The 25,101-nt window shown below is 42.7% G+C and overlaps 1 protein-coding gene across 1 annotated transcript in view; it reads right to left on the bottom strand.

Annotated features, from left to right (window-relative positions):
• Window positions 1–25,101, bottom strand: part of LOC126260087 (dihydropteridine reductase) — a 73,378-nt gene that overhangs the window by 41,764 nt on the left and 6,513 nt on the right. Inside the window, exons 2-3 of the mRNA XM_049957300.1 lie at window positions 3,177–3,260; window positions 2,352–2,457 (exon numbers count right to left, since the gene is read on the bottom strand). Of these exons, the coding sequence (XP_049813257.1) occupies window positions 2,352–2,457; window positions 3,177–3,260 (190 nt within the window). The remainder of the gene's footprint in view (window positions 1–2,351; window positions 2,458–3,176; window positions 3,261–25,101) is intronic.

The raw sequence follows: 25,101 nt of genomic DNA, 5'->3' as shown, positions 1-25,101 counted from the left end.
TTCTTCCGCGAACCCCCCCCCCCCCCCCCCCCCACTTACCTTGTGTGTGTGTGTGTGTGTGTGTGTGTGTGTGTGTGTTTGTCTAGTTCATAAGAAGACTTGTTTGGTTGAAAGCTTACTGTTTGACAATCTTTTTATTGTGCCTATCTGTGACTCAGCATCTCCACTATATGGTCAGTAGTAACTACTCGTTTCATAATATTGTTATTATTCTGTCCTGGATTTTCCATTGTTTAAAGTAGGTGTTATTTTGGATATTTTGACATAGTTCCTTAAGACAGAACCTATGCAGTATTATAAGTTTGCAGCCAGACCAAATGCTGCAGAAGGTCTCATTAAAACTGATTTCTCAGCAAAAACTTTAATAATTTTGTAAGGCAAAACTATTTCACTGTATAAAGTTCGATGTTTTTATTTTGACTCCTATGTTTATTTAAAATAGTTCTAGCAAAAACAAGCATTCAGAATTGATACTGTCTACACATTAAATAGCATATCACACCAAGGTGTATCATCATCATCATCATCATCATCATGACACTGGAATTTTTCTGCTGTCAAGGAAAGGTTTGAATCAATAATTAATCAGCTACTGAACAGATCACACAATAACAATGCATAACAGAGCTGATTGTTACATCAAGGGGTACTGTACATTTGTGGGTTGGCCCGTATTGATATGGATGCAGGACACATGTCTTACTATATGAAACTGGGGTTTTCTAAGCCAACACATATGACACCTTTAATGGTTCTGTATGTTTTATATTGCCACCATAGGTGATTTTGTACTATAAGAACTCTACACCAAACAGTGAAACTGTTGTGAACTTGTATCTTCAACAGTATACAATTCAGCACATGAAGTGGTGACCTCAAGGTTCTGAACTGAATGCAAAGGGCACAGTAACCTGGAAAAATGACAAAAGAAGGCTGTAGCTGGTTGCACTTCTCGTCCTATGTCTTTCTCACACACTACCAAGAAGAAATGCATTCACATCAAATACAGCTCATGGGAACGAGCATTTGAAATGTGTTCAAGTTTGAAGATAAACTATTTGATTGGCACTAAAGTCTCATTTCATTTATAAAACCAATTATGATTTACACTGTAACTACTTTTCATCATATTTGACAGTGAGATTTTTGAGATACATACTTTTGCTGCCTCCCCCCCCCCCCCTTGATTCATAAAAACCAGTACATTCTGCATCGTATGTTGCATTGTTCAGGATATCCCACAAAGTGGACACCCATAATATTCTATCTATAGTTGATTAATAATACATACGACAAAATATGCATTTAAGACATAATAGTGTATGAAAGGTAGTAAATGTTTAAATTATAACAAAAAAGGTTACATAATTAATTTTTGTTTGTTTACAGGTGCATACTTGCAGTCCCTGCACCACAGTGTCGTAACATGCTGTCAGATGAGCCAAAACAAAATAGCATAGCCCACCTCCACTGTATCGAACTTTTCATGCCTTCACATTTTCTGTTCAGGCATTATTGATGAACAACTATAAGGCTGAGTATCACAAGAGTGCACTGAAACAGTGAAAAAGATAATGGGAAAGCAGTGTGTGTTTCTTCATTTGTCATACGAAAAAATGGAGAGTTAGGTGGCAGTAAGAAATAAGCAGGAGGAAAAAAATCACAGTCTAGGCAGAGATGGAGATGGGCAGCTCTTCAAAGATTTCAGAATGAAGACTCTCAGATGATGGTTGTACAGCATAGTCACAATATCGTTAAAAATTCACACACACTACATAGACGAAAGAGGTCATTATCCTGAAAATATTTACATCTGATAGAGAAAACATAATTGTCAAACAGAATCATTTGGAAACATGTCGGAAGATGTAAAATTGCTTCTTTTGGAACTGGGTTCCTCCTACTGCCACACTAGAAGAAATGGTTGGAGAAAGACAGTTATAATGCATAAAGGTGCAGGAAAAGTGACAAGTGGTGTCCAATCTTTACTCTCTTCTGCCATGAGGAAAAATGGTTCAAATGGCTCTGAGCACTATGGGACTCAACTGCTGTGGTCATTAGTCCCCTAGAACTTAGAACTACTTAAACCTAACTAACCTAAGGACATCACAAACATCCATGCCCGAGGCAGGATTCGAACCTGCGACCGTAGCAGTCGCACGGTTCCGGACTGCGCGCCTAGAACCACGAGACCACCGCGGCCGATTGCCATGAGGAGTTGCTCCTGATTGTGAAAGGCAGTAATTTACGTTTTCCTGTGCGTTTCCATTTGCCGATATTTCGTGTAGAAATTTCCTCTAGGCATATTATATATTTTGTAGTATTTGTTTTGATGGAAATAAATGAATTACCTGGCGAGGCTGCATTTCCACCAGCCCATCCTCCAGCAACACAAATTACAGCATCAATTTTCTCACCATTTAAGAGAGAACCAATCTGTTTGATAACATACACTTCCTGCAAAATAAAAGTTTTTTTTTTTTTTAGTTCATTTATTTACAGAGCACTTAAAAGAGATGCTTTGAAGAAACTAAGCATATTAAGTAAAACCCTAGAAGTACTGACAACTTCTCTTCATGGTATGTCAGAACCAGCCAGTACAAACCCTGTAAAGAGCCACATGTGCACATTTCATATTGAAATCTGAGACGCTAATGGTAAATTTACATATGATATGGAAGAGTGGGTAATTGGAGCAATGATTTACTTATATATACTTAGGTGTTACTTCAGATTGGACTTTATCATGCTAAAAAAGCTCGACACTAGTCAACAGGTCACTTCTTGTATCAGTGCACTGCCTCTTGCAAACTTCAATATATGACTCTAATCACTCAAGGGGAATTGCTGTTGCTCTTTACTAGCACACGCAGTGAACTATATTTAAGATATGTTATTTACTGTATGTTTGTAACCTACATTTTTATAATTTGTGATGTTCAACACTACAATCAGAAACAGTAACTGTTCACCTTAGTTTCTGCAGGGCCTCACCAAACTAGTCTTTTTCTTCATCTGTGAGCACACCTACTTAAAATCCAAATTTAATGATAAAAGTACATAGCCAAATAACTGCTCTAATGAGAAATACATCCACATTATGTGCAGCAAGAGGTCTTCAGACAAAATAAAAAATCAACAATTTATGAATTCTTTGGGTTACTCTGTGTTGATACCTGCTCAATCCAAGATTCTTCAGGTTTCACAAGAATGTTGGCATCAGCTTGTTCATTTTCTTTCAGGTCAATTGATCCAACCCACTGAAACAGAATAATTAAAACATTGTGATATTTACAAACTATACACATTTCACAACACTAATATGTGGGATCATTATCTTGGATATAAATAACCAAATAAATATAACTTCTCAGGAGGGTGAGGCAGGGATAGATAGTCTTGAGGATATATACATATGATCCACCACAAAATAGTACTCACACTCTTACATTGTGGAAATTAAAAGTACAAAAATGTGAGTAGTGCAAAGCTGTTTAAAAACAATTATTAAAGACTTACTTTTCAATTTTTTTTCACTACTTAGCCTGCAGATGGACACTGGCATAACAGTTTTCCGGCTTAACACTCCGCAGCTGTCACTGGTAAACATGTCTCACGGGATATGGTAAACAGCAAATCCTCTTGCTTGGCCAGTTCATGGTAGAGGTTACATACAAATCACTGACTTTACCTATTTACTGTCATCCACAATGTTAGTCCAGCTAACCTTTTTGGGTTTAATGGCTTTCAGGCCTTTGGCTTTTTGGTCATGGACTCCATACAGATAGTATTTGCTGAGGTCCACAATCAGTCTTGGGAAACTCTGCTCAGAATTTTGGGTATCTTTGCAAAAGACCTAGGGTGTGCCACAGACTTTCAAGTTCACATAACTTTGAAATAGTCAGCTCATCTTGGATCTTTTGTGCTGGGCAAATTCCCCTGGCCCTCTGATCCCAAGTCATGATGGGGCTGGACCAGCTCGCCTCTCTTGTGGCTGGGGTTCCAATTTCCTCCTGGGAATGGGCAATTACTGTTGTCATCGTTCAAAAATCCACAGGCAAATTGCACCTTTGTGGTGACCTTAAAGCTATCGTAAATTCACAGTCCATGGTCGATACACACACACACACACACACACACACACACACACACACACTGCCCATTCCTGACAAATTGTTCACACACTTAGCAGGCTGTCAATTCTCCTCCAAACTTGATCTTTCCAAAGCACATCACCACTTCCCCTGGATGATGAATCCAAGCATGTCGTGATCTTTAACATGCCATTTGGTCTTTATCAATACCTACAGTTGATGTTCGGGTTGACAAATTCTCCCGCAATTTTTAAATGCTACCTGAAACAGGTCATGTCCAATATTCTCCACTGCTTCAACTACCTAGATGACACTGTCTTTACAGGAGACACTACGAGCAACTGCCTGCAAAACTTCTGGGCCCTCTTTCAAAAACTCTGGACCGTGGGTCCATGTTGCAAATCTGCAAAAGTTCAAATTTTTCCAACCATCTCTTGAATATCTGAGCCATGTCATCTTGAGGTAGGGCATCCTATCCATGGAGAGTCTTGTCATGGTCATTACGGACCTACCACATCCCTCATTGTTGCGTGAACTACAGGCATTTTTTTTTTAAGGTAAAATTGCCTATTACCACTGGTTCATTCCTGGGGCGTTCACCATCGCGCACCCTTTGTCTAGTCTCCAGTACGCAATAAGGCCTTCACCATATTGAAGGAACTCCTCCAGTTGCCACTGTGTCTACCCATCTTAGATACCAACAAACCATTGGTTTTGGCTATGCACACCTTGCAGCACATAATAGAGGTTGTCCTCACCTATTGGAATGCAGACGGCTCAGTGCAGCCACTGGTGCTTGCACCCAAAACTCCTAGTCCAGCTTAGGTCCAGTACTCTCAGGTCGAGGAGGACACTCTTGTCTACTGTGTATGAGGGTCAGCAAATTTCACATCTTCTTGTATTGTACTAAATTCCAACTAATTATGAATCACAAGCCCTTAATTTCATTACTTAGTCCATGTGCCCATGGGGTGCAGGCACCTTATCCCAGCTGCCCATTGGCCGGACCCTGAGCCTGATCAGGATGAGCTCATATGTTTTCATTTTGATGTCCCCTCCCATCAAGCAGTAGACAGTTTTCCGTTCTCTAGTGCCAGGCATGTCAAGGCAACAGCGCAACCCCATTTGCAGGCAGGTAGTTTGCCTCTTACAACAAGGTTTGCCATCTTATCCTCGGGGCTACTTGTCCGATCCTCTTCGCAACTAATCTATCTTGCGCCACCGTCTCTCAGTCTTAGAGGGGGTCCTCCTCATCTCCACAAATGATACGGCTACCTGGGTGGTCATTTCCAGGAGTTTGCGGCAGGAGGTTTAACAGCTCTTACACAAAGGCCACTGAGGTGCTTCCTGCATTAAAGTCTTGGCTAGTGCACATGTTTACCGTCCCACCATTGACAGAGAGCTGGAACACTGTGTCCCCAGTGCACTAGTCAACAGGCAGCTTCCAGGTCATTATTCTCTCTGCAGCCTCCAGCAACCCAGTACTGGGAACTTATCCACATTGATTTTACAGGTCCATTGCCATTGACGTGTTTTCCGTCATGGTCAGATTCCATGCAGCCAGTACCAAGGTCTCTATTCTTGCTCTCTCCAATTTTTTTTGTGGAAGGTCTTCCAGTGATCCTTGTTTATGACAATGAACCCTGGTTCCGGTCTCAGGATTTGCACGATTGCTGTGTGCAGTCAGGCATTTGCCATGTTCACTCCCATCCATTTCACTCACAATCTAATGGGAGGCCGAGCTCACGATTCACATCTTTAAGACCCAGATGAAAAACATCTGCACGACTTCCCGGCCGAAGAGGCACTGAAGTTTTTTCTGACTGGATACTGGATGACTTCTACTAACTCCCATAGCCCAGCGGACCTTCTCCATGCTGTAGCTAATATAGGCATACACATATTCTTCAATGATATAATTGTACGATATAAAATAAAAATAAGAATACAATCAGTAATACATGTGATTACAGTACAAAAGTGTAAATAAATTAAAACATGACAAAAGTTAGATTGTTAAAAAGGAAATAGTTAAGTGACAATAATTCTGATATGCTCTCGTGGAGAATTTTAGATGAAAATATAATGACATTTGTAAGAGCAAGCTTACAGAGTACACAGAATAATATAAAAATGATAAAACACACAGCAAAAGAAGCCAAATGAGTGGAAACAGACTGCAGTAAACAATCAGCACCCTCTGCTGGTGTTACCGCCAGAATGCCGCACAGGCGACAAGAGGTTAGAGGAACATAACCACCAGACGGCCCCTCATATCCTGCGACACACCATTTCAAGAAAATAGATACAACACCATCCCAAACCATTAACAAGATCATCTAATTAATAAAATATATTACATAAACAGAGAAGGAGATAAGAAAACACCAGAGTTATATGCTCAATGTAAGAAAACAAAGTAAATAGGTAAGACACTCTATACTAAGTAAAACAGACAAGACATATAGGAGAGTAGGTGTTCAGTCATTAAAGTAGAACATTTGTCAAACAAAGCAAAGTAGGCATTGTGTACAAAATTGCTCTGCTCATTTATTACTTTTGTTGGCTCTTGTTTTTCACTTTATAAATTTCATGCTCTTCTAACAAGTTGCACATTCTCTTTTTGCACCATATGGAGAATAGATATACTATTCTCATTGCTCCCTATAGAACGACCAGTGTTTGATTAATGCAATCCCAAAGCAGTTTCATTACATGGCTGTGAATTCTCCTTAAGCTCGTGTTAAAAGAGCAGCCAGTTTGGTAGATATAATATTTATCACTGTTATTACAATCAATCCTGCCTACTCCAGAGCCTTCAAATTTGTCATACACCCTTTTCAGCTTATGTTTTACTTGCTGGTTTAGGGTGTTGTTAACTTGGGAAAGCAACATCTAACATTAAATTTTCTGAAACATTTTTCTATGTGCTGGGACTCTTGCCTTGAAATTTTATAGGAATGGTTTTCGTTTGTTCTTTATTGGTTCTATTTTCTAGGTGAGAGTGCGTCTGCCTGCTGTTTATTACATGTTTCTTTAGGTTACTGTACGGGTGCATGACATCATTTACTTCTTTACATATTTTGCTTTCGGCCAAAGACAGGTGAAGGAGATGGTGAATCATTTGAGGTGAAGAACAATTTTTTATGTCATGGAGGATGGCCTGAACTGGCATTGATGATACTACATGTACATGTAGCTTTTCTGAAAATTGAAACCTTATGTTTGTTGTCAACTTTCTTAATAGTAAGATCACAGTAGTTAATGGCATTATCTTTTCCAGCTTCTGTAGTAAAAGTTATTTTTGGGTGCATTCTGCCTACTGCTTGAGCAAATGTGCTAAGCTCACTGGTGTCACCCTCTATCAGTAATAAAATATCATCAACACACCGTTTATAACAAATCGTTTCTTCTTTTTAGCTGTGGAAACTTGGCAAAAAAATTTACTTTATAAATTGTTCAAAAAAATATACGCTAAAGTACCAGCTAGACTATTACCCAGCCCAAGTCCATCTTGTTGATAATATATTTCGTCATTGAAGGTAAAAATTTTAAGTTAAAACAAAATCTACAAATTCAATTAGTTCAGTACATTCCGCAGTGCTGACCTTGTTATGGGATAGCAGATTATGTCTAATAATTTCAATAGTTTCCTTTAGCAGGACATTACTGTAGACGTTTTTTTACATCAAAGGATGCTAATGTCTCATTAACTGATATATACTGACGAGCCAAAATATTATGACCACCTGCTTAGTAGCTTGTTTGTCTGTCTTTGGAACAGAATACATCACTGATTTTGCGTATCAAAAATCCGGCACTTTGCTGGCAGGTTTGTGGAGGTACGTGGCATTAGATGTCTATGCACATGTCATGTAATCTGCATAAATAACAGGACGTTGATTAGTGTACGAGGTGGCGGTGCCCGATAGCAACCCAGATGGGTTCCACAAGGTTTACAGCAGGCGAATTTGGTTGCCGAGACAGCAATGTAAGTTCACTATTATTCTCCTCAAACCACTGTAGCGCATTTCTGCTTTGAGACACGGACAATTATGCTGCTCAAAGATGACATCGCTGTGACATCAAGCAGGTGGTTCACAGTGGTCAGCTTGTCTTTGAGTACTATCACAAGTCCCATGCAAGCGCAGGAGAATGTCTCTCATAGCATAATACTGCTCCCACCAGCCTGCATCTGTGGTATGCTGCACGTTTTGAGCCGGCATTCACCTTGATGAGAGCATTTGTGGAGACGACCATCAACTCAGTGTTAAAATGTGATTCATCTGAAGAGCTGACAGGTTTCCATTGATCGACAGTTGAATCCTGATGGACCCTGTGCCCACTGCAATCATAACTGACGACATTGTTGGGTCAACATGTGAACACATACGCATTGTCTGCCGCGGAGCTCCATGTTCAACAATGCACAATGATCGGTGTGCTCCAAAACATTTGTGTGTGCACCAACATTGTGCTCTTTCAGCAGACATGCCACAGATCACCATCTATACTACTTTACAAAGCAGATAAGCCTCCAAACCCCACGTTCTGTGAAGAGTTGTGGACGTACAACCATTTAGCACCTAGTGGTAGCTTCACTGTCCTCCTACCTCTCTTACTGCATAGGCTCAAAACAGCAGCACATCAACATTTGACCAGCTTTGCCGTTTTTGATATACATATTCACAGACTCTGTGTAATAATAATCTGCCCTTTGTCAAAGTCACTTACCTCAATGGATTTCTCATCTGCAGCCCGTATCTTCACAAGGGTGATCCCCTGTTCGTGTCTGCTTTGCTTACACACTTTTGTTACTGCGTCACGTGCCCACAATGCCAGAAGGTAGCATCCAATGTCACAATGGGCAATGGTCATAATGTTTCGGCTGATAAGAGTGTGAGTTCTGCATGCAACTAGTTTTTAATTGATGAATATTGGGTTGCCGAGTCAGCTTTTTAACAAAAGTACAGTCCATTACACAGAAATGTGCAACAACTTCAAAGTGCTGGATACCCAAGTCGATTTCTGGGTCAGGATGGATTGTGGTATGACAACAGAAATGCATGATCTTCATTTTTGCAGGAGAGAATTGGAAACCACGGAAAAGAGTATACACAGAGACCCATCTGATGGTGCCTTGAAACTGGTATTCAGCTGAAACTACTGAGTGGAAGTTGTACCAAATTCAAAAGTTGTCAACATACAGTGCAGGGGGTGACCAGCGACCCAACAGAGATCACCAGCCCATTGATGGCAATGAGGAATATCGAGACATCCACAACAGCCCTGTGTGATGCCATTCTCTTGGAGTTGTGGAGAGCTGAGTGAATTATCAACTCGAACCCTGAACAACTGCTAAAATAACAACTAACAGATAAAAAAATTTTAGGAACCTCAAAAGCCCTACTCATGGAAATTAAATAAAATGTCATGGGGCCAAGCAGTGTCGTATGCCTTATGCAGTTAAAAAACACTGCAATGAGGTGTTGGCATTTCGAAAAAGCCTATCGGATTGCTGCTTCCAACTGGACCAGATGGTAAGTTGTGGATCATCCCTCCCAGAAAGAAAACTGACAGGAGGACAAAATGCCCAAGACTCGAGAACTCAGCATAATTATCCATCCTTTCAAGCAGTTTGCAGAGCATATTGACAAGACTAATCTGTCAGTAACCATCAAGAGACACTAAGTAGTTGTAGCCACTGAGTAACATTCATGTGCCGAATCATGTGATTATGAAACAAATCAGGGCCTGAAGCCACACCATGAAATGAAGCAAGAGCCTGAAGCAGTTCACAGTCAATGAAATGTTCATTATATGATTTGGCTTGGGGGGGGGGGGAGAGGTTTAGAACATATGGGCACGTCTTCAACTTTTCATTTATGTAGTAGGCAGATAGCTCAATAAGAAGAGGATTCCGATGATAATGCAATGCATGTGCATGTGCATGTTGCATGGTGTTCAGCATGAACTGACACTTCGGTACAAAGACCACCCTGAAGGACAAGACCTGGAACAGTTGTTGGCAGCCCACAAGAACACACAGTTTGGCCCACACCTGGGATGAAGAGAGATACATACTGAGGGGGGAGATGTAGCAGCATTCGTTCTTACTGTGTTTAATTAAATAGTGAGCCTTAGCATGAAGTCACTTAAACATGTAAGTATTAAGTTTTGTCTGTGAATGATGTCACTTAAAATGTTACAGCGGTCTTCGGTGAACCTCAATAGCTGTTGCAATTTCTTGGTCCATTATGGCACGAGCCAGTGATGGAGGGGATCTGCAGAAAGGGGATTAGCAGTGTGTGATCACACTGGAGACATCTTGTACAACATTGTTGAGAATGTTTGATATGAGAGGAGGCGAAGGTAACAGCAGATGTATGCAACTGCCATTTGGCTTTTCTGAAAGTGGTCACTGTTACAAAGGTCGTCCCTTAATGACGACCAAAGCAGCGAAGCCACAAGGCCGAGAGGGAGATTGTTAGATTGATAACTGAACCAGTACCATGGGCAGCACTGAAGTGGGTAGGAGTACTATCACTGAGGGGAGATAGATCATGGTCAGTTAGAAGCTGGTCAAATAGAAGGTGCCTACTATAGAATGTGATACTCCCCTCACAGGGAGCGATGGACAGAGAGATCCTCGAGTGGGAGAAAAGGAGGGAAAGATGTTGGATTAAGGTGGTCATCACAAGAAAGTGGCCTCCCTGGGGTATGTAAAAGCTGAAAAAAGTGATCGCTGAAATTGTTTGAACTTGCGTTGCTACTGTTTCCAAGGTGGTATGATGGGGAATCCACTTGCTGTGTGAGCCAATGTACAGATTCCTCCAGATCCCCTCCCTGGGCCAGCATGTTTCCAAAGAATGCACAATGGCCATGGAGCATTGGGGAATGGTCATCAGTGAAGTGCATTTCTTGTAGAGCAACACAAAACACAGAAGAGAATGAATAAGGTGGTGGTGGTGTTCTGGCAGATGATGACAACCATGACAGTTCCAGCGAATTATCACATTATGGTTGTCCAGATTTGGCATGAAGGGTTCAAGAGGACTGGCCACACCACAGAATCCGAGAGTGTGGGGGTTCTCACACCTCTGGGATCACCAGAACAGCCTTGACCCAATTCTCCTCCTCCTCCTCTGCAACCTTTGGTGTCCTGTATTCTACCAAAAGGCTATCTGCGACGATTGTGGTGATGGATTAAGAGTGGGCAGGGCTAGAATCCACACCCATTAGCTGGTGTCGGGCCTCTGATCTGTGGGTTTATGGGGTGAGGGATGCTTAGAGAGAGCCTGTCACTGGTAGATGCCGGAGGAGAAACCTGCTCCAGGTAGTGGGAATGATTGCTATGACTTTTGTACAACTGGGCGTCATACCAACGGGATGCAGGCATTCATATTCTTTTACATGCATCAGTATATGACAAGTTGTCAATAGGTATATATATATATATATATATATATATATATATATATATATATATATATATATATATATATATATATATATATATATATACTCTCTCTTCTTTCTTGAAGATTGGGCAAACTGGTGAATGAGAACAATACTGTTCTGTGCAACTGACACACAGCAGTGGTTGTTCGCAAGGACTACCTTTGTGGAGTGATTGTCTGCAGTCACCTCATTTTGGATCCACCGTGAAGTGGGACAATACGTGACAAAAGCACAAGCATCGAAAGCACCTCATGGGCAGTGGGACACAAGGTTTCACATCACACCTGCACACCGTGTCTAACTATTTCCATGAGGAATTCTCTTCAGAGGCTAACATAAAGGCACCTGTACCTATTCTGTTATCCTTGGGCTGTTTTGGACCCATGAAAATGTGTCTCTTGTCCCTCAAGATTAGCTCATAGTTCCTCGTCTGTTTGGAGCAGTTGGTTTTGGTGGAAGATGATTCCGTGGATCATATTCAAAGTCTTGTGTGGACCATGATCACTAGTATGTTACGCAGATGTTTACATGCCTGATGACTCGCACATTTTACAGCAGAAGTAGTTTTAATTGACAGCAGTCCATTGTGCATTTTTCCTGATCACCTCAACTTCTCCAAATTTATCTTCAATATGCTCCACAAAACATTCTGCCTTCGTCGCAGTAAAAGTAACCCCATTCGTTTGATTACATATTAAGTATTGAACAAACTGTTTCACTCCTAGACATCTGGCTTGTCCCTCTTCCTACGGGATAGCCAGAGTAGAAAAAGCTGAAGAATTAAAATGTAAATGAAGTCCTGAAACCAACCAAACACACACACACACACACACACACACACACACACACACACACACACACAAAGAACAAAAATATCGTCATCAGATCTATCATACGATTAAAGGGACAAAAGCAGTGGAAAGAATTAAAACGATAGCAGATACCCACAGTGGCTGACTACTCAAATAAAAGGGAAGGACCATCAACTTTGCAAAACACTATAAGTTCCAGCCTAAAAGATAAGCCCAGATTCCAGACATATAAAAAAACGAGATAGATAGATAGATAGATAGATAGATAGATAGAGAGAGAGAGAGAGAGAGAGAGAGAGAGTGTAGATTTGCTCCTGCCTGCTTGGCAAAATGAAATGCACTAAGTTAAAGTGTAGTGTACACTCACTTGCGCATCACAAGCATCACACACATTGGGGGGGCTCTCGTTATGTGTTAAGGAACAGTGACCAATGTGGAGGCAAGTTAGGTCCACTTCATCTCGCCTGACAATTGTCACAGCCAGACCATTCACAGCTAATTGTCCATCACTGCCTGCCAGTCCTCCTCCCACAACTGTCTGGATCTGCAACCCACCAGGAAAATGCGCATTCTGTAACGATATATTCCCTGCACAAATCCTTTGCAACTTTGTTCGCCTGACGATTTTCCTCAATTCCCACATGCCCTGGTACCGAGCAGAATAACACTACTTCCTCCATCGTCGTAGGAAGTACTGTTGGGCACAGTTGAGCTGGACCAGTTTATCTGGTACATGTGCTGCAATGATTGTAGAGCCCTGAAGACACCTCATCTGCTCCAGTGCCTTCAGGATAGCATGGAGCTCTGCCAAAAATACATTAAAGGTACAGGAAAGGCGAAGCCTGAAGATGATGATGTTGAGTTCTTCAGTCCAGAGACTGGTTTGATGCAGCTCTCCATGCTACTCTATCCTGTGCAAGCTTCATCCTGAAATTGTGATAGGGGAATACAACTGAACAGCCACAGATGTCTCCTTGTTATGAGCCACCTGCGTACACAACTATAAAACCACAATGTCTACCTAAACATCTACATCTACATTTATACTCCACAAGCCACCCAACAGTGTGTGGCGGAGGGCACTTTACGTACCACTGTCATTACCTCCCTTTCCTGTTCCAGTTGCATATGGTTTACGGGAAGAACGACTGCCAGAAAGCCTCCGTGCGCGCTCGAATCTCTCTAATTTTACATTTGTGATCTCCTCGGGAGGTATAAGTAGGGGGAAGCAATATATTCAATACCTCATCCGGAAACGCACCCTCTCGAAACCTGGACAGCAAGCTACACCGCGACGCAGAGCACCTCTCTTGCAGAGTCTGCCATTTGAGTTTGCTCAACATCTCCATAATGCTATCACACTTACCAAATAACCCTGTGACAAAACACGCTGCTCTTCTTTGGGTCTTCTCTATCTCCTCTGTCAACCCGACCTGGTACGGATCCCACACTGATGAGCAATACTCAAGTATAGGTCGAACAAGTGTTTTGTAAGCCACCTCCTTTGTTGATGGACTACATTTTCTAAGGATTCTCCCAATGAATCTCAACCTGGCATCTGCCTTACCAACAATTAATTTTATATGATCATTCCACTTCAACTCGTTCCGCACACATACTCCCAGATATTTTACAGAAGTAACTGCTACCAGTGTTTGTTTCGATATCATATAATCATACAATAAAGGATCCTTCTTTCTATGTATTTGCAGTACATTACATTTGTCTATGTTAAGGGTCAGTTACCACTCCCTGCACCAAGTGCCTATCCACTGCAGATCTTCCTGCATTACGCTGCAATTTTCTAATGCTGTAACTTCTCTGTATACTACAGCATCATCCGCGAAAAGCCGCATGGAACTTCCGACACTATCTACTAGGTCATTTATATATATTGTGAAAAGCAATGGCGTCATAACACTCCCATGTGGCACGTCAGAGGTTACTTTAATGTCTGTAGACATCTCTCCATTGAGAACAATATGCTGTGTTCTGTTTGCTAAAAACTCTTCAATCCAGCCACACAGCTGGTCTGATATTCCATAGGCTCTTACTTTGTTTATCAGGCGACAGTGCGGAACTGTATCGAACGCCTTCTGGAAGTCAAGGAAAATGTCACCTACCTGGGAGCCTGTATCTAATTTTTCTGGGTCTCATGAACAAATAAAGCGAGTTGGGTCTCACACGATCGCTGTTTCCAGAATCCATGTTGATTCCTACAGAGTAGATTCTGGGTTTCCAGAAATTACATGATACGCGAGCAAAAAACATGTTCTAAAATTCTAGAACAGATCGATGTCAGAGATATAGGTCTATAGTTTTGCGCATCTGCTCAACGACCCTTCTTGAAGACTGGGACTACCTGTGCTCTTTTCCAATCATTTGGAACCTTCCGTTCCTCTAGAGACTTGCGGTACACGGCTATTAGAAGGGGACAAGTTCTTTCGCATACTCTGTGTAGAATCGAATTGGTATCCCGTCAGGTCCAGTGGACTTTCCTCTGTTGAGTGATTTCAGTTGCTTTTTTATTCCTCGGACACTTATTTCGATGTCAGCCATTTTTTCGTTTTTGTGAGGATTTAGAGAAGGAACTGCAGTGAGGTCTTCCTCTGCGGAACAGCTTTGGAAAAAGGTGTTAAGTATTTCAACTTTATGCGTGTCATCCTCTGTTTCAATGCCATCATCATCCCAGAGTGTCTGGATATGCTGTTTCGAGCCACTTACTGATTTAACGTAAGACCAGAACTTCCTAGGATTTTCTGTCAAGTCGGTACATAGAATTTTACTTTCAAATTCATCGAACGCTTCACGCATAGCCCTCCTTACACTAACTTTGACATTGTTTAGCTTCTTCAATAAACACTTCCGGGCTAAGTTGCCGTGGTCGATCTGTAAAACTTCTTCTCCCTAACGTTTCGTTCTCAACTACGGAGAACATCTTCGGAGGTGAGTCAACGACTGGCTGCTGGGAGCTGGGGCCGCTGTTTATATGGATATCGTAGAGGGCGCCACCGCACGTCACGTAGCGTCGATGTGCAGCTATCTCTGGCTATCGTCTGTTCTCTCGATTGCAGGCAATCGATTGTCACGTGATTGATGCAACGTCGACCGCCATATCTTATCCAATTTTAATCCTTCTTCTTTACGATTAAAATTGTATTGATGTTTGTGGATTTCAATTGCCTCTCTACACATACGTGTATAATAATGCGACGTCCTCGCTAGCACACTGGTTTCACCAAATTTTATTTCGTGATCTCCATCCTTAAAAACATGTTCCGCTACTGCCGATTTGTCGATATGTCCCAAACGACAGTTTCTTTTGTGCTCCGTCAACCGTGTATTGATGCTACGTGACGTGCGGTGGCGCCCTCTACGATATCCATATAAGCGGCGGCCCCAGCTCCCAGCAGCCAGTCGTTGACTCACCTCCGAAGATGTTCTCCGTAGTTGAGAACGAAACGTTAGGGAGAAGAAGTTTTACAGATCGACCACGGCAACTTAGCCCGGAAGTGTTTATTGATGAAGACGCCGGCCGTGAAAGCCTACATGGAATGATTGTTTAGCTTCTGTTTGTCTGAGAGGTTTTGGCTGCGTTTAAACTTGCAGTGAAGCTCTCTTTGCTTTCGCAGTAGTTTCCTAACTTTATTGTTGAACCACGGTGGGTTTTTCCAATCCCTCACAGTTTTACTCGGCACGTACCTGTCTAAAATGCATTTTAGGATTGCCTTTAACTTTTTCCATAAACACTCAACATTGTCAGTGTCGGAACAGAAATTTTTGTTTTGATCTGTTAGGTAGTCTGAAATCTGCCTTTATTACTCTTGCTAAACAGATAAACCTTCCTCCCTTTTTTATATTACTATTTACTTCCATATTCAGGGATGCTGCAACGGCCTTGTTAATAAACAATGAGATTGAAATGTAAAACAGGGATCGCAGTCTTTCTTACAATTTGTCAGGCCTAAAATAATTCCAGGCCTCTGCGAGAGACAAAGTGGAGATCTCCTCCAACATTGGTGTCAAATGTTAAAACCAGCTATTCCTTCTCTAAAAGACAATCCTTTTCAAGAATCCCATTGGGCCTCGATGCTTTGCAGGCCCAGCAATGGTATGGTATGGTATGGTATGGTATGGTATACACATGTGTATGATGTGGACAGTGTTTTACATGCCTGTCTCACCATGGGGAGTTCTCCAATGTGAATGGTGGCTCACCAGTACCAACTCGGAGGCTCTGTATGGGATTGGTTGAAAGACCCCATCGGCCAGCCTAAGTTCTCCACGGTGCACCAAGTCCATTACCTTGAAATAAGATGCTCGTGAAAACCAATACACCATGCACCCTTGACATCAAAAGTATATCCATGTGATGCCATCACAGTAAAGCCTGTTGTATAGGCACATCCAGGAGGGACAGATTATCAAACGTGGAGCCATACCTCCTAAACTCACAATGAAAGTGACTAAGAAACTGTCTGGAGTCTAAGATCCAGACAAGGCGACAGTTGAACATCCACTCCAAAGTGTTTCACATGCAACTTGTGAGGGCAGCTCTATGAGAACTGATTGGTTTGATTGGTTATGTACAGGGATCTGAGTAAGGTGACAGAGAGAGCCTTTTGTCGAACGTCTCGTGGGGTAGGATTTCTCTGCTCCACCCTGTGAGTTGCTGCAACATACTATACTAGAACTTAACGTGAGCAAGTGACACGCCATGAGCTAATGCAGAATCCGGCTCCCATTTGGAGAGAGGTCAGTTGTATTCTTCGTCTGTGGTGGAACTGAAGTCACAACTGTCCCTCTCAGCAACAACTCTGCAGTGCTGAAAAGTTAAATATTGACTGGCAATGACAGTAACTGTGGCAAAACAGGCCACCAGAGCCTGAGCAGTGTTTCACAGGGTGACCCTGGAGACTTACATTCTCCATTACAGCAGCTACTGGGCACCTCCCACCTTGCCCCGAAATCCTCCTGACCAGACCCGGAAGTGGTCATTGGAGTGCAAGTCACGAACCACTTCCCACTGAGCAGTCAGTGCTGAAGTGTAGGCTCACCCCTTGTTCAATACCTAAATGAGCAGTCAGTGCTGAAGTGTATGATCACCCACTGTTCAATAACTAAATGTGTGAGGACATGAGAAGGCTCTCAATTGCTCTGGCACCTCTCAGGTAAGTGTTTGCATATACCTAAGGTACATTGTGTGCATTAAAATGACCCCAGAAGATGAAGATGTGGGGGAGCTGAGTAGAGAGGTCACAGATAGCCTGTCTAGTACCCTCATATGGGGCAGGTAGACTGAGTATATCATCGACTGACACACACGTGTACCAATACAGTGACTGTTTGTAGGCTGGTTGTGAAAGAGAAAAGTGAGGAATGGTAGGCATTATCAACAAAAATTGCCACCACTCCTTTAGCTGTCTCTCCACTAAGGTACCGTCCTTTTTGTGCAGAATGTAGCCATTTAGCCCACAGGTGTCAGACACTAGTTATGCCCTGAGTTAATAGATGTAATTTTTCCTCATGTGCCTTGAAACCATTCAAGTTCCACTGCAATGTGTGAACCCTCTTAGCTGTTCCTCTGTACTGGGAAGATTGCAGTGCAGGGGAATTTTTTTTGTGGGGAGGGGAGGGGGGCAGGGGGGTGGGGGTAACACCCTTTCCCTCAGAAAGATTTCGACATCTGTATCATCAAATGTATGATCACCTGATCTGTCAACGGGGACCAAGGACACATAGTCCAACGGCTTCGGATCTGACTGTTTTGGTCTGGTAGTTTTCGTCCCGAGCCTGGATTTTGAAGACAGTGGCAAAGTTGTTTTACCAGAAGTAGTTTGCTGGATCTCTTCTACGGTCTACCGTGAGGGTCTGTAATCCCTTCCTGACATTATGTTTCACTCTGGGAGGAAGGCTTGGTTGTTGGTCTAGCAATACAGGCTTGCAGCTGCATTTACAGGTGCAAGTGGAGGTGCCCTGCTCAGCTGTCAAGGTCTAGATGTCAACACTAGTTTTCTGTACAGACACGCTGCTTAAACATTGAGGCAAACGACTGCGCAAAAGTGGGTGAATGTGAGGCCTTAAATGTCATCTTAACATCAAGTAGAGATGTGTTGTGTCACTTTACTCTCCTGGATTTTGTTCTCTTCTGTGAAGACAGGACATTCTTTGCTCAAAGTGGAATGGGCTTGGGAACAATTGAATTTCACAAATGGGCAGGACAGAACACTGAATAATGGGTTCATGGGCAGTGGAGTCACATCTTCCACATGTAGCCCGACCATTGCAACCCACAGTGGTATGACCGAAGCGGTGATGCAAAGCTTAGCATTGTGTTAGGTACATATGTCCCAACTTTAAGGCACAGAAAGTTGGCTGCAATATATTCAGGCAACTTTGGTAAGCTGAATGTCAGGATGAAAGGTACTGATTTCTGGAGTAAACCATCAATCCTTTTCATGTAATTCTGAACTTCAGTGACCTCACACTTTACCATTCCTTTTGCAATTCTTTGGTTTTCATATCAGTAATGTCCAAGGACATCACATCTTCTTTATAACAATTGAACCCAGTATGGAACTCACAGTTTGTAGGATATTCTCCAAGTAGTTCATTTAATAACTTGTTTACTTGGTTATCTTGCAGTATCTTAATCACGACCGTGCCATTGCAAAGCCTCTCAACAGATATAAGGAACCCTGGAAGTCCCTCTACAGCTTTATCGATGTAGAAAGCCAACAATTTCTCAAATGAACCTTCTACCTACTTCACAATTATACAAACATGATTAACTACTGGATGTGGACCATTATTATTACTTGGTGCATTGAAATGCACAGATGTCACAGGTGTACTAACCACACAAAGTATCTTTGAGGTTTGGGTGCTAATACTGCCCAACTGACCACTTGAATTGCTGGGAGTAAAGGAGAGAGATTTAGGCTTCATGGAAGCTCCACGAGAAGGTAGGGAAGTAAGCATCCACCCAGCCAGATCCCCGCTTGCCTGGGTAAGCCTTATACAAATTAGGTGTGGCAGATTCTCCAAAGGTTGCTCACTAACGACTGTTCCATCTCAACACACTCGCACGTCAAATGCTTTTGACGATTGCAAAATATTCTCAGGAACAAAGTTGGTGAGCATTAGCCGTTCCACACCAATTTTCAGATTCTTTCAGATGTGGAGCGGAGAAAAAAGACAGACCAGCAGACCATGGTAAAACAGTGTGTTAACACTGGGGTCATCCAATTATTCAGCACTCATGTTGGATTGTGTCAGCTGAACAACAGGTAATTTGGAGGAAGTGAAAGTGATGTTGCAAGGTGACATCACTGAACTTTCAAAAGATTTCTTGGTCCTGTCATGCGGCTCTTGTGAAGACAAAGTAGGCACACGTCATTTCTTCAATGAGTAATGACTGTAAAAATTCACATAAAAAGATGTCTACCCATTGCCCCACATTGATGACATCCTAGATGGTTTGAAAGAAGCAAAATATTTTGTAACTATGGACAAGTAGTCTACTACTGGCAAATTGAGGCTGATGAGGCTGACCAGGAAAGAGACTACCTCCATAACTCCTTATGGTCTATGGGAGTTACAAGTTATGCTGTTTAGACTATGTAATGCTCTAGTCACCTTCGAGCATATGATGGACAATCTGCTTCAACACTTTAAATGGACAACTTATCTTTACTATTCGAATGGCGGCGTTTTCTCTAACACATCAGAAAAAACATCTAAGCCGCCTGATACAGACCGCAGGTCTGCAACTGTTCAGCTGGGCATAAGCTAAAACATAATAGTAAAAAAGTTGTATTTAAAACCAAAGGAAATTTTCCTTTGGGCCATTGAATCTGATCTGCCCCCCCCCCCCCCCCCCCCCCCCCCGGGAGAAAGCCAACTATTTTCTTCTGGGGCAACTAACGTTAATTGGGGAAGTCTGCTACAAACAATTTTTAATACTCATGGGCCATTCCATGTCATGTCAACCAGAGGTCCACATCTGGCAATCTCCAATTTTGTTAAAACTTTTACTGTAGCTGCACACATATCTCAAGGCAGTTCTGTAAAGTTTTAGCACAGGATTTGCTGTACTTTTGGCATTAAGGCCATCAATTTGGAGGTCACTTGGCCAATGAGTGTATTATTATGATTAAATCATCATGTTCGACAACTGTTTACAAGTTGACTATTGTAATGAGAAACCTGCAAATTGGTGTTTCTACTTCAGTTTTGTTGCCATATTCAAATAAAGCATGGACAAGATAAAAGAGATAGCATATTTTTGCCAGTTGCTGCTCAAAGTGGCAAAAACCTACCATACTCATGCCACCACAGTTTCAACCATTGATATCTTCAAGTCTGAGACATTTTTATATTAAGATAAGTTTCTTTGATCAAGAACACGTTAGATCACATGATAAATATTAACTTTTAAGCTTTTTTAGTTATTAAAATATTTGGGCCTAAACTGATTATCTTCAATTTAATTGTCACATTTCATAATGTTCAGGGCCAAATATCTCGGAATGGCAGTCAAAATTTTTTTTCTAACAGGTTCAATTAGAAAGAGCAAATTTTTGTCTCTTAAGGACTCATTTTCACTAGTTGGTTTCTTTTGTCTAAGGGATAATATTTTGCTTCAAAGATAAGCAAGTTTATTGTGGTAAGTGCATACTAGATGTAAATGGATGTATGAGAGTCTACTTATTTTTAAGGCCATATAAACTGGAAATTAAATAAAATCATTAAAATAAACTGACCCTTCATCACTACATTGTGAAGCAACAAAGCCATAATCTGAAGATGATCAAAGACAATTTGAAAATGGCAGAAATTGTTTTTTTAATGGATTTCACAGAAAACTATTCATTTGTGTTGCAAGATGCAACACATTCCTTCCACTGAGAAATTTGCCACGCCAGTTTACACCCACTTGTAGTTTATTACAGAGGTGCAGAAGATATCCAAAATATGAACATTTGCAGATTCAGGGATTCCCTCAGGCACGAAACTGTGACAGTGTGTGTGGCTGGGGGTTCGGGGAGAGGCCAGGAAGGAATGTGGGGAGGGAGAGGTAACAGGTATACGGGCTATGCATGTGCTGCATGACTGTAGGAGACAGTGAGTGGGTAGGGGTACACACTGTAGTTGACGTGGGAACATGAATTGGGATGGGGTGACACAATGGAGGAAAGGGAAACTGTTGGGTGGAGAGTGCAGGGACATTGGGTTACCTTAGACAGAGGCCAGGACAATATTATTACAGGAGCAGAGGATGTATTGAGAGGATAACTCCGAACTGTGTAGTTCAGAGGAGCAGGTGCTGGAGAGAAGGATCAAGATGGCCTGGATTGTAAACCAGCCTTCAAAATTGAGCATGTTGTGCTATCAGGTGTTCAATTTTGTTCTTGGCAGCAGCTTGGCAGTGGCCATGCTGGTTGGTAGTCATACCAACACAGAAAGCTGTGCAGTGTTTGTACCACAGTTGGTATACGACAGGGCTGCTTTCACAGTTGGCAATGGCCTCTGATGGGGTAGCATAAGCCTGTGACAGTTGGAGTAGGAAAATCTGAGTAGATGGATGGAGCAGCTCTTGCGCTTTGGTCTGCCATAGAGATATCATCCCTGTGGCAAGGGGTTGGAAGTGGCAGTGGCATAGGGATGGACTACGATGTTGTGAAGGTTGTATGGGTGACAGAACACCACTTTACGAAGTGTGGAAAGGATATCAGGCACGATGTCCCCCATTTCAGTGCATAAAGAGAGAAGGCCCTGGGGAAGGATATGGTCGAAATTTGCTTGTGCACTAGGTTTTGGGGAGGGGGGTACTGCCTGTCTGTGAAGGTCTTCATAATGTCTTCAGTATAATGGGCAAGGGAGTTTGCATCACTGCAGATATATCATCCATGGGTGGCTAGGCTGTATGGGAGGCATTTTTTGGTTGGGAAATTTTGGTATGGTTTTCTTTTGCTTTAGGGCACAAAAAAACAACTGGGGTTATACGCACCCAAATCAAAACTATAGAACATGAAGACAGAGAGGAGTTAAAAAACGACTATACTTCAGTCCCAATGGACTAAAGAGAAGACAGCTAAAAAGAGGCACGTGGAGACAGGGCTAAGAAAGACACCATACAGAAACGGAGGTCCAAAACTAAAAATTAAATTGCCACCACCATATTGCTCTAGCAGATAAAAAGTAAAATGCGGTCGACAGTCCATGCAGCATTTGCTAAAACAACCGATAACTCGGACGGCAAACCCAAGCGGGAACGTAAACGGTTAAAAATTGGGCATTCCGTCAGGAAGCGGCGGGCAGTTAAAACTTGGGTGCAATGTGTACAAAGTAGTGGGGTAGCGCCACGTATCAAATGACGATGGCTAAAAAGGCAGTACCCAGTACACAGCCCAGTTGAAATGACCTCCTCCCGGCAGGAGGGCCGAGAGGAGGTTGTCCAAGCTGCTGGGAGAGGCTTAATAAGCTGGAGCTTATTCCCATGGTGGGAGGACCATTGGCGATCCCAAAGGGACACCACCTCCTGACAGACTGCAACACAGAGATCATCAGAGGGAATATAGGAACTAGCGGGCTCAGGTACGAGGACTGTAGCCTTGGCAGTAGCGTCAGCAGCCTCGTTTCCTGGCACACCGACATGACCAGGAACTCACATAAACATCACAGTGGCTCCAACAAGAGTGAGTAAGTGACAGTTTTCCTGGACCCACTACACTAAGAGACGGATGGTGTACAGTGCACATAGCCTTCGAAGGGCACTGAGAGGGATTGAGTAGAGGACACAATTGAAAAGTCTGTGTCACCGGATGTACTCGTAGCCTGATACAGGGTGAAGAGCTTGGCAGTGTGCCGGAAGCCGATATCGAAAGACATAGGTGCCAATGACGAAGGCACACCCGACCCCACGGTCAGTCCAAGAGCTGTAAGTGCATACAAAGGTACTATCACGAAGTTCCATGAGAAGGTCATGAAGGCGATAGAGTGAGGCTGAAGTACTGTCCTAAGGAAGAGAATGAAGGCCAAGGTTAACATGGGCCGCTTCACGAAGCCAACGTGGTGAAAGGTTCACACCCACCGGGAAAGTTGCAGGTAGTATGAAGTTAAGTCACCGTAGCAAGTGCCGAAAGCGGACTCCAGACGGTAAAAGAGAAGAGGGATGTGCCCCATACTGGCAATCAAAGGAATCATGTAAGAAGGAGGCATGGGATGGGTGGCCGCATATGGCAGACAAACGGTATGCATACCTGCTGAGAAGAAAGTCACAGCGGTAGGACAGTGGTAGTTCAGCAGCTTCTGCATACAGACACTCAACCGGGCTAGTGTAAAAGGTACCAGTGGCCAAACGGATGCCACAATGGTGGATAGTGCTGAGATCACGTAAGAGGGATGGACATGCAGATGCATAAACAAAGCACCATTGAGGACACATAGGACACTGAGCAGCCGCGTAGAGTGGGCTGCCAGATAAGACACATGGGAGGACCAAGAGAGTTTCCTATCTACTATGAATCCCAGAGATTTTGTAGTTTCAATGAATGGAAGGGCAACAGGCCGAAGATGTACAGACGGTGGGCGAAACCAACTGCACCGCCTGAAATTCATACAGACGGTTTTGTCAGTGGAAAAACAGAAGCCACTGTTGATGCTCTAGGAGTAAAGACGATCACGACATTGTTCCAGATACTGCTCAGTGAGACAGGTCCAAAGACAACTGCAATAGATGGCAAAATCATCAACAAAAAGGGAGCCCAAGATGCCCGGCGGGAGACAGGCCATTATAGGGTTAGTGGCGATAGCAAAGAGGACAATGCTCAGGACGGAACCCTGAGGCACACCATTTTCCCAGATAAAGGTGTCCGACTAGGCAGAACCCACATGCACCTTAAAAACTCTGACTTTTAAAAATTCCTGAAGGAAACAGGGCAGGTGGCCACGGAAGCCCCATGTGAAAAGAGTACGGAGGATACCAGTTCTCCAGCAGTTGTTGAAGTCCTTTCTCAAATCGAAAAACACAGCCACAGTCGGGGATTTCCACAGAAAACCATTCATGACACGGGTGAACAAAGTAACGAGACGGTCAACCGCAGAACGCCGCACTCAAAATCCACAATGTGCATTCGTTAGTAAACTGCGAGACTCGAGCCACCACACCAGCCGGGCAAGAATCATATTTTCCATCACCTTGTAAATGCAGCTGGTGAGACGGTTGGTTGATTGTTTTAGAGGAGGAGGGGGGAGGGACCAAACTGCGAGGTCATCGGTCGCTTGTTCCTGGTAAAATAATTACACAAGGGAAAGAAGAAAAGAAAGGAGATGTACAGCACAATAACAGGAGAATGGAAGAACCAGAAGAATGACAGAAGGACAACTAACACTACTATGGACAAAATAGGAAAAGAAAACCACAGAGAGAAGCAAGAAACTGGTAGAAGGGATAAATACAAGAAACAAGAGAGCAGATGACCACGGCTGGCCGACCACAAGAATAAAAAGGAAAAGCCTGCCACTCTGCGACACATTAAAACATTCAGCCTAAAAGCATTAGAGTGGAGAACACAAAGGGACAAAGGACATGCACAAAAACTTGCATAGAATGATAAAACCCACTGCCATGTATAACATGTAAAACAAAATTAGCTGATGAGGTGTTGTCACCTAAAATTAATGGCATTGAGTCCAGTAACTGAAGAGTCTGTTGCAGGGCAGCCAGAGGA

The sequence above is a fragment of the Schistocerca nitens genome, chromosome 5 (assembly GCF_023898315.1).
Source record: "Schistocerca nitens isolate TAMUIC-IGC-003100 chromosome 5, iqSchNite1.1, whole genome shotgun sequence".
In the NCBI taxonomy this organism is placed as follows: domain Eukaryota; kingdom Metazoa; phylum Arthropoda; class Insecta; order Orthoptera; family Acrididae; genus Schistocerca; species Schistocerca nitens.
This window is presented reverse-complemented; position numbering and strand designations above follow the sequence as displayed.